Source organism: Primulina eburnea, chromosome 5 (genome assembly GCF_022965805.1).
Source record: "Primulina eburnea isolate SZY01 chromosome 5, ASM2296580v1, whole genome shotgun sequence".
In the NCBI taxonomy this organism is placed as follows: domain Eukaryota; kingdom Viridiplantae; phylum Streptophyta; class Magnoliopsida; order Lamiales; family Gesneriaceae; genus Primulina; species Primulina eburnea.
In genome coordinates, this window is record NC_133105.1 from 529157 (window position 1) to 543858 (window position 14702).

Genomic DNA, 14702 nt, shown 5'->3' on the forward strand with positions numbered 1-14702 from the left:
GGAGGCTTGTACCTTCCACTGAAAATAACATATGATCTAATATATAATACACGTGTTTTTTTTTTCTTTTGTTTTTTGCTCTTTTGACTCTTCGTCGATCAAAGCACAATTCAAAAACTCCGATGCCCCAAAGAGAAGGAAGGTCATCCTTCTGAAATTATTCATTCTTCTGCTTGAATAAATTCAATTCAATTAAGAATCAAAGGTTCAGAATATGGGAAGAAATCTTCATTTAATTTTCATGTATTCAGTGAATGCATAGAAAGGAGGGAAAAATCGAGAAAAAAATATCTGAAAGAAAAATGCAGATTACCCTTCAAGATTTTCGAATTTAAGATGTTGATGGTTCCAACAGATAATTTTCTCGTATTTAAGAGGTTCAACAAAGATTTGCATTGATAATCTGAGAACAGAATCCATAATGGGTGTGGATTATTACAATATACTGAAACTGGAGAGGGGTGCAACCGAGGATGATCTGAAGAAATCTTACAGAAGATTGGCCATGAAATGGCATCCAGACAAGAATCCCAACAACAAGAAGGAAGCCGAGGCCAGATTTAAGCAAATTTCAGAGGCCTATGAAGTATGTAATTTCTTTATTTTATCTTAAAAAACATACACGAACACAGACAAATGGATCTTGATCCTGCCCATGTTTTATGTTAAACCATGGAATAATTGTTCGTGTATTCAAGACGCATCAGAAACTGTTTCTTGGATGAGATTCTTTTTTGTTGTTCTTATTTGATTAAAGCCAACGAGGCGTGCAACACCTTCAACTGGATTTTTGTTTTTGCAAAATTTTATGTAGAAACATGGGTTTCTATCCGAAAAATAAATGCGAGAATGAGAGTGTTTGACCTTTTTTCCTCTTTCTTTTCACGCTTTCACTTGAACAACATTCTTAGGTCTTGAGTGATCCTCAGAAAAGACAAATCTATGATCAGCACGGTGAAGAAGGTCTAAAAGACATGCCACCACCCGGTTCAGCAGAAAACCGAAACGGTTTCAATCCTCGAGATGCAGAAGATATTTTTGCTGAATTTTTTGGGAGTAGCCCATTTGGATTTGGATCAGCGGGAGCCAGTAGGTCGATGCGGTTTTCGTGCGATGGAGGGACGTTTGGAGGATACGGTGGAAATGATAACATCTTCAGAAACTATAGCGATGGAAATGTAGTGAACATGCTAAAGAAACCACCACCCGTGGAGAGTAAATTGCCTTGCAGCCTTGAGGATCTCTACACTGGATCAACAAGAAAAATGAAGATATCTAGACAGGTGGTGCAAGCAAACGGGTAGGTATAATCTTTTTTATTGCATGAAACCTATTATAACATGGTATTTAGATCAACAAAGTCACGAGTTCAAAACATTTGGTGCATAATCTTGTTTATATTTGGCTTTTGGGGTTGATTTCTTAAATTTTATCATAACATATCCGACCTAAATAAATACGTGCTATTTGGATATTGATTTTGGGAAGATATTTGTTTTTCTCTGACTCGTATGTTTGGCATGTATGGAAATGTAAAACTATAGTTGTTCAATCTTCATGAATTCGAAATTTTTACAAAACGTGGTTCCTAAACTTTTGGAAAGAATGGGTTGGAATTTTCTTGGTGTGTAATGTATTATGTCTGGTTCTTGATATTCATGACGAGAACACGCAAAACACTTATAGCGAGTGCTTATAAATCGTTGAAAAAAACAACCTTAAAGAATACTTCAATGGATCCTGTTTGCAGGAGGTTGGTGCAAGAAACCGAGATATTAACAATTGATATAAAACCTGGATGGAAAAAGGGAACAAAGATAACTTTTCAAGACAAAGGAAATGAGCAACTGAACCAGCACCCTGCAGACCTTGTGTTTGTCATCGATGAAAAGCCACACGAAATATTCAGGAGAGATGGCAATGACTTACTCATGAATTATAACGTAACGTTGGCAGAAGCGATCGGAGGTCTAACTGTGGAGGCCAAAACATTAGATAATCGAGGTTTGTTGATCCCGGTGAATGAAATCATCAGCCCTGGTTATGAAGTGTTGGTTTCAGGTGAGGGTATGCCTATTGCGAAGGAGCCTGGGAATCGGGGTGATTTGAAAATTCGGTTCGATATTAAGTTCCCCACAAGATTGACTACAGAGCAACGAGCTGCACTCAAACGGGCTCTGGAAGGTTGACAGTTGTATTTTTCTGGCGAGCGGACGGCGTTCCTTTCGAATCCGTTGCACATATTCATGATGAGTTAATTCTTGTTAATCATGTGTTTTCTTTTCATTTTTCTTAGAAACATTTTACAAGTGATTAACTTTTCATTATATACGATATATACAAAGACGAATACAATGTAGTCTAACCACTAGAGACTCCTTCGTTCTGGACAGCTTCAGAGCCTAATTTCCTAGAAATGGAGTCATCTCAGCACCGTTTTCTTATTCAGCGAGGGTCGAGCCTGTCGACCAGAGAACCCAACTTGGACTGTGCAGTGAAAAAGAAAATGGATCCGACACGTATGAATTTCATATGTTTCAAACTCATACTATACAATAATATCGCATTATTCTCCGAAGTAGTGGTGACGAGTACACAGCAATTTCCTCATATCATTGTATGACCTAAAAACTGCTGCAATCTTTTTATCACATACAAAATAAAACAACAGTAGACATTTAAAATCATGGAATGCAAATAACAATATACCCATTAAACTACAAACAGTAGAGCCCCATCAGTTGTGAGCATTCGGGCATCAACTCAACCATACACGAGAATATACCCTCCATCAATAGGGAGATATTGTGCTGAATAATATTAACTGAGTTTTATTACATAGTTTGGTCTCGCAGCCTGGCGGTTGCTTGAGTCAGGGAACTCAAAATGGTCTCGCCAACATCAGTTTTGCAGAAAGGACACGTAGCATTGATTTTCAGCCATTTATCAACACAATCCTTGTGAAAGAAATGGGAACAAGGCAACTCTCTGAGCTCATCATTGTGAGCATATTTCGCCAAGCAAATACAGCATACCTGTGGAGCAGAATGACCAACCAACCATAAAATTCCAAGTCAGAACTATCGGGGATCATAAGAGCTTGTAAATTTATGCATCAAATAAATTGAGCAAGGTTGCGTGCAAATTTTTTCTTAAGGTTGAAAACCACAAGAATTGGGTCAAATTTGGAGAGAGTAAATTCAACAAAACAGTACAGAAACATCTAGGACTTACATTAAAGTTGGGTTAGGTATTTGCTATATTGAGTAAGTTCAATTTATGTAACATAGATGGTTGTGATGTACGGACTAAGAGACTCGACATTGCACAGATAAATCTAACAGTCTATGCTGCATATGGTGCTTTGACAAACTTACTTTCTATACACCTATTCATTGACATCTAACCTTATATTTTACAGAAAATAAAGGCAACAAGCACCTAGAGATATATTCTCAATTTATAGCTAGATCATACTTCAATGTCCTTTACACTCTCCCTTCCATAGAGAAAAATAACAAAAAAGAATTTAGGAGAACAAAGTAGTCAAATCATTCAAATAAAACTATATATAATGAAAAACTTGGGCAATTCGAGCATGAGATAACCAAAGCTTACCGCATCTTCTCCTGATATTAAACGCTCTTTTTCCGTTCCAGCAGCCACTATGCCACCTTCACCCTCACCCGAGCTACTTTCCTTGTTATTGCTACTCTTATTTTTCCTTGCTTTGAATTTATAAGTTGGCAAAGAACTGATAGACTCTTGAGTAGCTCCTCTGTTTGGAGATGAGTCTTCTCTGAATCTCAGGACTGAAAATATACAAGGGAGGCAGCAGCAAATTGTTGCACAGAGGATAAAAGGCATTGCATATCCAATACAACTGAAGGTGAGAAACACTATACACAACCTGTATGTGAAGAAAATTCGAAAAGTTGAGCACAAGAAACCAAATAAATCATTATCTATGGGACTTATTTGTGCGTAAAGAATATGTATTACAGAATTAACCTGTACAAATTGGGAGCCTCAGTAGAAGATGAGTGCCCTCCAAAAATCCAAACATTACCAACCACAAACCAAACGGCAAAAAAGCAATCCAAAGCCATCTTGAAATATTCAACAAACACCTTAAGCCTGCAAGAATAAGCCCAAAACATTAAGCTCCCGTCAAAGTACTCAGCTTTATTTATGATAACAAGACAAAAGAGGTCTGCAATAAATGGTGGTATGAAGAACAATACCATCAATAATTTATCGAATGTTGAATCACCTTTTCAAATGGTATCAATGTTAACTCATTTTTTCAAATCGCTAACTGAAACAAAGTTAAACTATAACTACTTAACATTCATATGATATATCTCCATAGAAAGAATCGGGTCAAAGCACCACTTCATGAATCTCACTCCAATATGACCTTCCTAAAGATAAATGACCGTAAGTACCCAAAACATAAGTCTGCACGAGTTTTTGGCAGAAAGAAAATTGTGGGGAAATAAGGTAAACTTGGGAAGGAAACAGTTTTCCCATATATTAATACGCAAAGAAGAAAAAAGCAGATTGCTTATACCAAAATGTTATTCTAAGGTCATCAACCATTACAATATTATCAATGAGTTCACTCATATATATATGGGAATATCTTGCTGCCACATCAAAATTCCTTCTTTTTTATTCAGTTTTGATCAAGCCATTCTAAAGCAAATTGTATACAGAGCGGGTACATACATTATAAGTTTTAAAAAATTTGATTACCTTGGATTTGGCATTCCATTACTTGCGCCTCTAGTTGTTGTTGCAGTTGCCCAGCGATCTTCCGCCCCCATAACTCTGCCAGCCAAAGAACCTGAACTATTGTTCCCTTGAGAGATCTCTTGACTTTGTTGAGATGAAACCTGTTCAGATACCTGGTTTCGATATTTAAAACGCCAATATAGAAGAGGAAGAATCGCCAAACAGCCAGATGCATAACCAACAATCCATGTTCTCAAAGGAGCTCCTGGTTTCTCATGATTTGAGAGAGATAAAACAATAATAGCAGCAATAATTTGGCTAACTGTCAGCACTAGCTCAATGGATATCCATAACCCCGAATTTAATGGACTCCTTTGGCTCCCTCGACTATTTCCTCTTCGTATTAGTGATGAGTTCCTTGAGTTTGAGCCATTCAGTGGATATAGAGGAGCCCTTGAACTAGTAGAAGGCTGATCTTCCCTATGTTGCTGCTCCAGGCCACTAGATGCCCTCTCATGGGAGGAGCCCGATGAAGCATCACTACTACTAGCAATTTCAATAACATGTTCATTCTCATAACGATTATCTGCTCGCTCCATTAACAACGGGACTTTGTTTTTTTGGCTTTTACGATGAAGTCCAACTAAGGGCAAAGCCATGCAAGTCCACGGAGCAGACAAAGAAAGCAGATAACATGGAATAACACTTCAAAACCCTTCCAGTGTATCCAAAAAGTTAAACCTGTGATATAATTTGGTCACAGCAGAATGTGATGGAATTTTCCTCTACACCAGCCTGCGCGTTTAAAACTTTGTTCCTGGTCAAATAACAGGAGGCAGGATGAACCACTAAGAGTGGAATGAACAGTAATCATGCTAACAAACTATTACACCTCTTCAATAAAAACCAAACCATCAAATTAAAAGCATGAAAGTATGGAGTTCAGTGAATCATCCAGCCATCCAAACTATCTTAACTTATAATATTGCGATCAAACAAACAATGATCAGCATAAACTCATCAAAACCACAAGATATTCCGAAGCTAAAACACACAGTAAAAGGTGACAAGAAAATCCTTCACTGATGCGAATTCCACAATCTCAGTAAATTTCAGTGCTAAAATAAAAATCCCAATTAGCAAATTAAAGGCGTTTAATCGTTTAACCATAATCCACGGACTACTTCGACGGACCAAAATAATCGAAACCCCAGAGTGGCAAGAATGTCGGTAACATAATCAATCAAACAGATTAAGCAAAAGGAAAAAAATGATACCGACGAGTGTTTCAATTTAGCGAGCCTCGGAGCCAGAACCAGGTAAAGATTTCCACGAGAAGCTTTGAATCGCTTAATTTGATGGTTTTCGGATCATTACTTCTCGAAATTGTTGAAAATCTATCAACCTACATATTACAATAAATTAAAGAGTTCGTATTTAATCGTCTTTCGGTGTCCTTTAATTTTACCTGGCTTGACAGAGTCATCCGAGAATATTCTATTCACTGTACGTTAGTCTTGCATTGTATTTCACAATTAGAATTTGAGTGGATTTTGTGAGATTTAGGATTTCAAAAATTTATTTTTATAGTTTGACAAGATAATTCAAAAAAAAATTCGGATTTGTTTAAAATTTTATTAGATTTCATGAGATTTCATTGATCATATCCACATCTCATCAAATTTGATTAGATTGTGGGATTTCGATTTAAAAAACATAACTGAGTCTCATGTGAGACCGTCATCTGTGAAACGGTTCAACCCTACTCATATTCACAATAAAAAGTAATACTCTTAGTATAAAAAATAATACTTTTCATGAGTGACCCAAATAAGTGATCCGTCTCACAAATATGACCCTTAAGACCGTCTCACACAAGTTTTTGCTTAAAAACATATGATTATTTTTTTATCCAAATGAAATTGTTTTGGGGAAGTCAGCATGATTCACGCAAACTTCACTGCGCTTTTGGTGATTTTATTAATATGCTTCTTTACTCCATCACCATGCATCTCTTTCGTTTTTTTTTTAAAAAAAAATTCAAAAAAACCTTCTGATTTCAAATTTTAATATTTTTAAAATAGTTAATTACCCTTAAAAAATTATATATATATATATATATATATATATATATATATATATATATATATATATATATATAGACACACACACGAAAACATAATAATAATGTATATTGAAGGCATCAAGACTGCAGCTGATTTTTTCTGAGGATTTCACAACCATGCTCCTCTTCGCCGGTTGAATCAGAAAATGAACAACTCATATTAGGATAAAATATGAATTTGATTATGTATTAGATTTGTTGATAAATTTATTGATATTTTATATTGTTTTGGTTTCTTTATTGATAATTTTTCAAGATTTAAATTTTTATATTTTGAATTTGTTTGATGATTTTTTAATTATGAGTATGTCTCTTATGAGACGATCTCACGAATCTTTATCTGTGAGATAGGTCAACCCTACCGATATTCACAATAAAAAGTAATACTCTTAGAATAAAAAATAATATTTTTCATAGATGACTCAAATAAAAAATACGTCTCACAAAATACGACTCATAAGACCGTCTCACACAAGTTTTTGTATTTAATTATTATTTTATTTGCATTATGATTAATAAATAATAATTAATTTTTGAATTTATATATACAAATAACAGAGAAGAATTATTAATTTCTAAAAAAATTTGGGTTATTTATGTTTAAATGATTTCTATGGGTAGCTTAATAAAATTTTAAAATTACAAATTCGAATTTTTTTTTTCTCCAAACAATAAATGGATTTGTAAATATCATTTTAAATTTTAAACCAAACACCAAATGAAATTTCAAATATTTGAATTTTCAAATCCAATACCAAATTCAATTCCAATTTCAAATTCATATTTTGAAAAAACCAAACACAATGTTAAATACTTTATAATCAAATTATTCTTAAAATATACTTTTTTTTAGATGAAATAAGAATTAGATTGTTATTTTTTAAAATTAAATTTCAATCATCAGGGACTTCGAATACATTTGATTATAATATGTGATATTGTTAGATCTATCGAGCATGTTCTTGAAGACATATAGACTAAAGACATACAGCTACGTAAGGTTTTCAGCTGATATACCATATTCAGAAAAACTGATCTAGTAAAACAAGGCATTTAATTTTAGAATAATAATGAATATAAGATTCATTTAAATCTTTTACGAAACATAAAAAGATTTATCATACCAGATAAATTAAACAACAGAGGATTTTATCGAGGACCACCTTAAAAACATAAATTCATAAAAAAAATCACCAATAAACTCCTTAAACGTCATTTCTCGACTAAGCAGGCTGAAGGGCTACAACATGAATTATTATTTTCTGGTTAAACTCGAACGTCGTGTTTATCATTTCCTGGTTCATCTTTTTACCTTATGTTTTAACCAATAACCATTATATTACATCAAATTCTAAAACTTAAATAAATATTTTATTATCTCAATTTTATTCCAATTTACAAATAAATATAGATCATATCATAGTAAGATAATGATTTAGCACAAATAGTTTAGCATATCATTCAGGCTAATCTATGAAATATAAAAATTATAAAGAGTAGATAAAAACAAAAAAATGATAAAATAAACTTACAAGGTTGTATTTAGAACTTGAAACTTTAATTAGAATTATAAGAAGGGTTGTTTACGGAGAGAGAATAGAAGAGGACAAACTCGACCGTGTCCTTCTAAGATCACAAAATAACCTATATATATAGAAGGAAGAGCCGACATGAAACATGAGATTCTAACTAAAAATATAAACAATACAATGCTTTATAAAAGCAAATAGTAACATAGATACAAAAGTCAAAAGTAAATAATGATATTCCACCAATTTTGACATTATTAAAGATGAATATTTTAATCATCTTTAATATTGTCTTTTATTGAATTTTTAAAATTTTCAAATATATCACTAATATGAGATAAATTGAGAATATCTTCCTCTGGATCTTGAACATCATACATTTACATTAAATGGATGAACTGATTTTCGCTTGATTCAGAAGCTATGTATTTATTCGATTTGGAGTCCGAACATCAAATATTCTTATAAAGATCTTTCTTCATTTTGTTAATATAGACTTCGATCATCTTCTTTTTAAAATAGATGTCAGAGTATTTCTGAGTAATAATCTTGAACAGACTCATCGAATCTTGTTCTTTTTCTTGTTTTTTATGAAAATCTTTCTGATATAAAGAAATGTTTTCTTCCATATGTTGAAGGATTTCGAAGCCATTGAGCCTTCATGTGTCAGGATCATCCTTTAATCATTTGTCCCAAAATTTTGTGGAACTAATTCTCCATAAGCAATGAATGCCTTCATCAGCATGACCAAATTCTGGTTGTCATCTCCATACTCATGGGATTCTGAATTCTATAAAGAAAAGATACAAAGTCTTTCCATAGATCCAATGCTCTGAAAATTATTTTTTAATACTTGGCGAAATATTTAACCAAATATTCATTGGTTTTATGAAAACCTTTGGCAAAATTTTGCTGATTGACTACATGTTTTCCACCATGTTAAAAAGCCAATTAGGAATTGGATAATGAAAAATAATTTCACATTTTTTTAAAAACCATGTATGTTTTCGTTTTTCATTTTCATATAATAAAGTTTTATTAAAACTCTCAATATAATCCCAAAAATTAAATTTAAAATTCATTTGATGGTTTTGGGAATAAAACTCTTTTTCTATACTTTTAAAATTCATTTGATGGTTTTGGAATAAAATTCTTCAATAGATATATATTTTGAGAAGTTATAACTTCATTTCTGTTGAGTATATACTGTAAAAGTGAGTTATTTCAACACTTTTAGTTGATAAAAGAAGATTTTCATAAAAAAAATTTTGTTCATAAGAACCATATACATATGATGTATTGGTTAAGTATATTCCCATGATATTTCATGGAGTTTTTTCTCATTTGATATATTTTTATTCTATAAGAATAATTAATCTCGATATTTTGTCTCTATATATAGAGCTGAATCACTTTCATCATCTTTAATGATATTAGTATATGATGCTTGAGACTGAGAATTTGTATTATTTATCAGTTTTTTGTTTCAAAAATTCTTGAAATTCATTGTATAACGAATCATTTTGCTCAGTATTACTGGTTGATGAACTAGAAATATTTTGAACTATAAGCCTATGTTTTTCATGCTGAGTAATAATATTAGGGGGTTTTTCCCTATCACATCTTCCTCTATAAGAGGAATCTCATCTTCTTCGAGAACTCATATCTGTAAATAATAACAATTAAGATAAATATTCTCGAGTTAAGAAATCCGGTAAGTGATTATCTTCACTTTTCTTATAAATAATGTTAAAATCAAAAGGAGCTAAATGAACTTGCCATCTTACAAACATTTGCTTAGAAACATAATGTTTAAAATCTTTCATAAACATTAATTTTGCAGATTTGCAATCAATTTTTATAATAAGCTTTTGATTATATGAAGCATCTTTAAATTTTAAAATACATATAACAATAGTTAAAATTTCTTTTGCTACTGTCAAGTAATTTATCTGGGCATTATTTCATTTATCGGAATAAAATCGAATAAGATATTCTTGCTTTGTTTTGGGATCTATTTGTTTTAAAATTCCTCCAAAACCTATATCAGAAGCATCAATTTCTATAATTTTATCCCATTGGAGATTTGTAAGCATAAGACAATAAATATTTTTAATTTTTTCTTTAATATTTTTAACAACTTCATTAGGTTTATTACACTATGGTAACGGATTTTTCTCTAATATATCATATAAGATAGCAGAATCCTCGGTAAGATTTTTAATATAAAGAGAAAAATAATTTAAACTTCTTAAAAATCTTTGTCACTGAGTTTTATCAATTATAATATCAGGAAATTTTGAACCAAATTCAACACTTATTTGTATATGAATTATTTTTTCCTTTTTCAATAATATGACCGAGAAATCTAATATTAGTTTGAAATAAAATCATTTTATATTTTGATATAACAAGGTCATTTTGTATAACAATATTTTTAAACATATCTAATTATTTAAAATGTATTTAAATATCATTTGAAAATACTAAAATATCATCAATATAATTATAAAATTATTATAAGAATAAAATATATCATTCATAATTTGTTGAAAACCTGAAGGGGCATTTTTTAAGCCAACTGACATTACTGTTCATTCATAATGTACTATTGAAACATTAAAAGCAGTTTTATATCTATCAGATTCTTTTATTTGGATCAGCCAAAATCCTGATTTTAAATCAAAATTTGATAATATTAATGTATTAACAAGTCTATCTAATAAATCTTTTTTTTATTAGAAATATGATGCATAATCCATTTTAGAACTTTATTTAAATGTTATAGTTTATGATTAATCTAGGAACTCATCTTTTCTGTTCAATTTGTTTATTAACATGAAAAGTAGTACAAGACCAAAGAGATTGAGAATGTTTTATCAAACCTTTATCTAATAAAGAGTAAATTTCATTCTTGCATAATTCTAAATATTCAGAATTCATTTGATAAGGTCTAGCTTTTGTAGAGTTGTCTTTTCATTAAAATTATCTTCATAAGATAATAAAATAATATGTTTTTTTCGATCCAAAAAACATTAGGAAAATCATTACAAATTTCTAAAGATAATTAATTATGAATAATTTTATTTTATCATATAATTTAGGATTTTTAATCATATCATTTATAGTAAGTATTTTTATTTCTTATTTTAAAGATTTTATTTGAAATATTTTTCTATCAATATTTTCCTATCATTCATTTAATATTCTATTAACATGTTTAATTATAAACTGGAATGAAATAGATTTTCTTTTAAAAGTTCATGTAATTCCTTGTTCATTAACAAAGGTTATAAGATAAATTTGGTATGTAAGAGGAAGTTCTCAAATTAGTTGACTTGAAATATCTTTCGCTAATAAAAAACTTGTTGAAATACAAGTATTATCCTTGCATATATAAGATTTTAGTAATTTATAATTGATTTCTAAGGTTCTCCTCCAGTATGAGAAATATAACGAGTAGTTTTATGAAAATATTTAGTAGGAATTAATCCTTCTTATATAATATTTAAATCTGCACCACTATCAATCATTGTGATAAAATTTTTCTTATAAGAATTATCAATTAATAAGATAATATTTGTATACTATTTTTTAAATATGATCATACTTAATACAGATAAATATTGTTGATTAGAATCAGTAAATAGCATATTATGAAATTCTTCAGTATTTAAACTAAAATCTTCATTAGATGTTTATTTATTATTTTCAATAATAGAAATTCTATTATTTAGATTTAAATTATTTTGTTGTAAAATTTTTATTTGTTCATTAAGAATATTTATTTCTTTAACTAAATCTGATATAGTAACAAGTTTTTGTTGATTATATTTTTTATGTAAAATTTATTAATTTCTTTCATATAATAAGTTTGATTATCCTGTTGTAGTATATTACTAATTTGATTAATAGTCGATGGAGTATTTTCTATTTGTTCTATAACATTATTTTTTAAAATAGAATCTTTAATCATTTTTAAAAATTTAAAATATTATTATTAGTTAATACATTAAGACCTTTAAATTCAGAAATAAGTTTATAAAACTCATCATTTTAATTATCAATATTATTTATAGGATTTATAAAAGATTGTCTTTGTATACAACCATCACAATCTTCTTTTTCAGAATCAATATCTAGTATATCTTTTGAATTATAAGATTCATTTTCTAAAGTATTTTCAGAGATATTAGAATTATAATTAGATTCTAAATTTGAATATATTATTATTTTAAATAAAGTTTTTTTTAAAATTATCATATATATCTAAATTATTAATTTTTTTTAGCCCAACATTGATTAACATAATGTCCATGCTTATTACATTTTTAGCAAATAATCAACTTATTTTTTATTTCTCTTTTTCTTTTGGCTTTCTTTTATTTTATGTTTTCTATCTTTTTGTACAAATAACTCTTCTCTCTATAAAATCTATCATCTTTATTTATTATTTTCTTTTTACTTTTATTAGGTAAATCCATTCCAAATCGATAACAAAATTGACCAAGTTGTTTTCTTTCTAGAAGATTTTGTTTTCTAATTTAATTATTTAATTTTAATTGATTACAAAAGACTAAACCATCATAAATACAAATATTTATCAACTTACCATAAGTATAAATATCATAATTTATAGATATATTATCTTTTCATAACTTTTTTCTAATTATTTCTACAAAAAGACCTGGAAGACCATCCATAAATTTAGCTTTCCATTGACTAGTATTATAGTCGGGTAACTCATATATACGAGATAAAAAAAGTATCTGTATACCATCTAAAATCAGTAAGTGTTTTACATCTTAAATTACTCAAAAGAGTTCTAATATTTTCACTATTATCAGTTAATCTACCAGTAAAACAATCTAACATAGTCACTATTTATGGAGTGAGTCTATGTGAGACCATATCACGGATCCTAATCTGTGAGACGGGTAAACCCTACCGATATTCACAATAAAAAGTAATACTCTTAGCATAAAAAGTAATACTTTTTCATGGATGATCCAAATAAGAGATCCGTCTCACAAATACGACCCATGAGAACGTCTTACACAAGTTTTTGTCTTATTAATGAATAAAATGCATTATCAATTTGAGTATTATTTTATACTTTAATAAATTTAAGATTTCATCATGTTGATATTTATTTAAATAATTATCTCACCAATCCTTAAGTTGGCCAATGAATCTTGATATTATCATTGTAGCAATATTTGTATCAGTATTGTTACAGTTTTGCAAACAATACTATACATAAGAATTATGTGATCAATATTATAAATATGTTTATCAGTAAAACCGTCTATATTTCATTCATAAATACTTTTTCCATTATAACTATTAGAAATAATATATTCTCCTTCTTAAAAAAAAACATCCATTGGAGTATGTCTATTATAATAATAAATATTTTGGGTAGGTTTATAAACCTACCTGATGTGATCCGGGTGAAAATGGACGAGCCAGGTCGGGTGCTCCACCGAATCTACTATCAAGATTTTAGGAAAATGAGAGCGAGATGTCTGGATCAAGAGTTTGCTTCGTGGACAATGATGTGAGAATCTGCAATCAATAGAGTAACCACGTGAATGGGCGTCTGAAGGGTATCCGACGTGATCACTCCGATGCTTAAATCAGTGAGGAACTCAAGCAAGAAACCAATGTAACCAAGTGATGGTTGTGAGATTGGTGTGGGAGGTGAACAATAAATAAAAGCATTCAATGTGTGAATTCAAGAGTAAATGCAAAGAGAGAACTTGATATTTATAGTAGAGGATATAATGATGACTTCATTCCTTGTGCTGATCATTAATTACAGTAGGGACGACTGATTATACCCTATTGTTCTGACATGTCAAATCCCATATTAGTCACATCTAGTCTTCCTAATTTTGTCAGCCACTTGCACTGGTGTCAGAGATAGGTTAGCCACACATACACCATACTTTGTCGGCGTTATTAAATGCGACACTCATATCGAAGTGGCCCGGGTAGACTGTATCTTGGGAATTTACAGGAGAGCACGGGAAATAAATAACTCGGGGAGGTTAGTCCCGGATAATTCAATGGCCCGGTCTCTTGACTGACTGGCTTCTTCACTGATTCTTCAAGCCGTACTCTCATCGTCCCGGGCAATCATATGACTCGGATATTGATCCAGACTGTCGCCTTATTGGCTCGGGAGTGTCTCATCCTCCTGACCCGGGCACATTCTCTGGACCGGTCCCAGGGCCCGGGACATTCTGGGCATTATACATGACCCGAGATATCCCGAAGTATCACTATCTATTTTAATTTATTAATTT

The 14702-nt window shown here is 30.6% G+C and overlaps 2 protein-coding genes across 5 annotated transcripts; one reads left to right on the plus strand and one right to left on the minus strand.

The window, feature by feature from the left end:
* Positions 1-93: 93 nt before the first annotated feature.
* On the plus strand, positions 94-2527 carry LOC140831978 (uncharacterized). Its single transcript, XM_073195724.1, has 3 exons — positions 94-586; positions 912-1300; positions 1751-2527. Exons 1-3 carry the CDS (start codon positions 422-424, stop codon positions 2187-2189), a joined length of 993 nt encoding a protein of 330 aa, XP_073051825.1. The 5' UTR covers positions 94-421; the 3' UTR covers positions 2190-2527.
* Positions 2528-2660: 133 nt separating this feature from the next.
* On the minus strand, positions 2661-6220 carry LOC140831977 (E3 ubiquitin-protein ligase At1g63170-like). 4 transcript variants are annotated; one of them, XM_073195723.1, is made up of 5 exons: positions 6019-6220; positions 4759-5532; positions 4012-4137; positions 3619-3910; positions 2661-3035 (listed from the first exon to the last, which is right to left on the minus strand). In XM_073195723.1, the coding sequence occupies exons 2-5, from the start codon at positions 5394-5396 to the stop codon at positions 2835-2837; spliced, it is 1257 nt and encodes a 418-aa protein (XP_073051824.1). In that variant the 5' UTR covers positions 5397-5532; positions 6019-6220; the 3' UTR covers positions 2661-2834. The 4 variants fall into 4 exon arrangements, with proteins under 4 accessions (XP_073051824.1, XP_073051823.1, XP_073051822.1 ...); XM_073195722.1 differs by having other exon boundaries at positions 4759-5554; XM_073195721.1 differs by having other exon boundaries at positions 6015-6220.
* Between the last annotated feature and the right edge of the window lie 8482 nt (positions 6221-14702).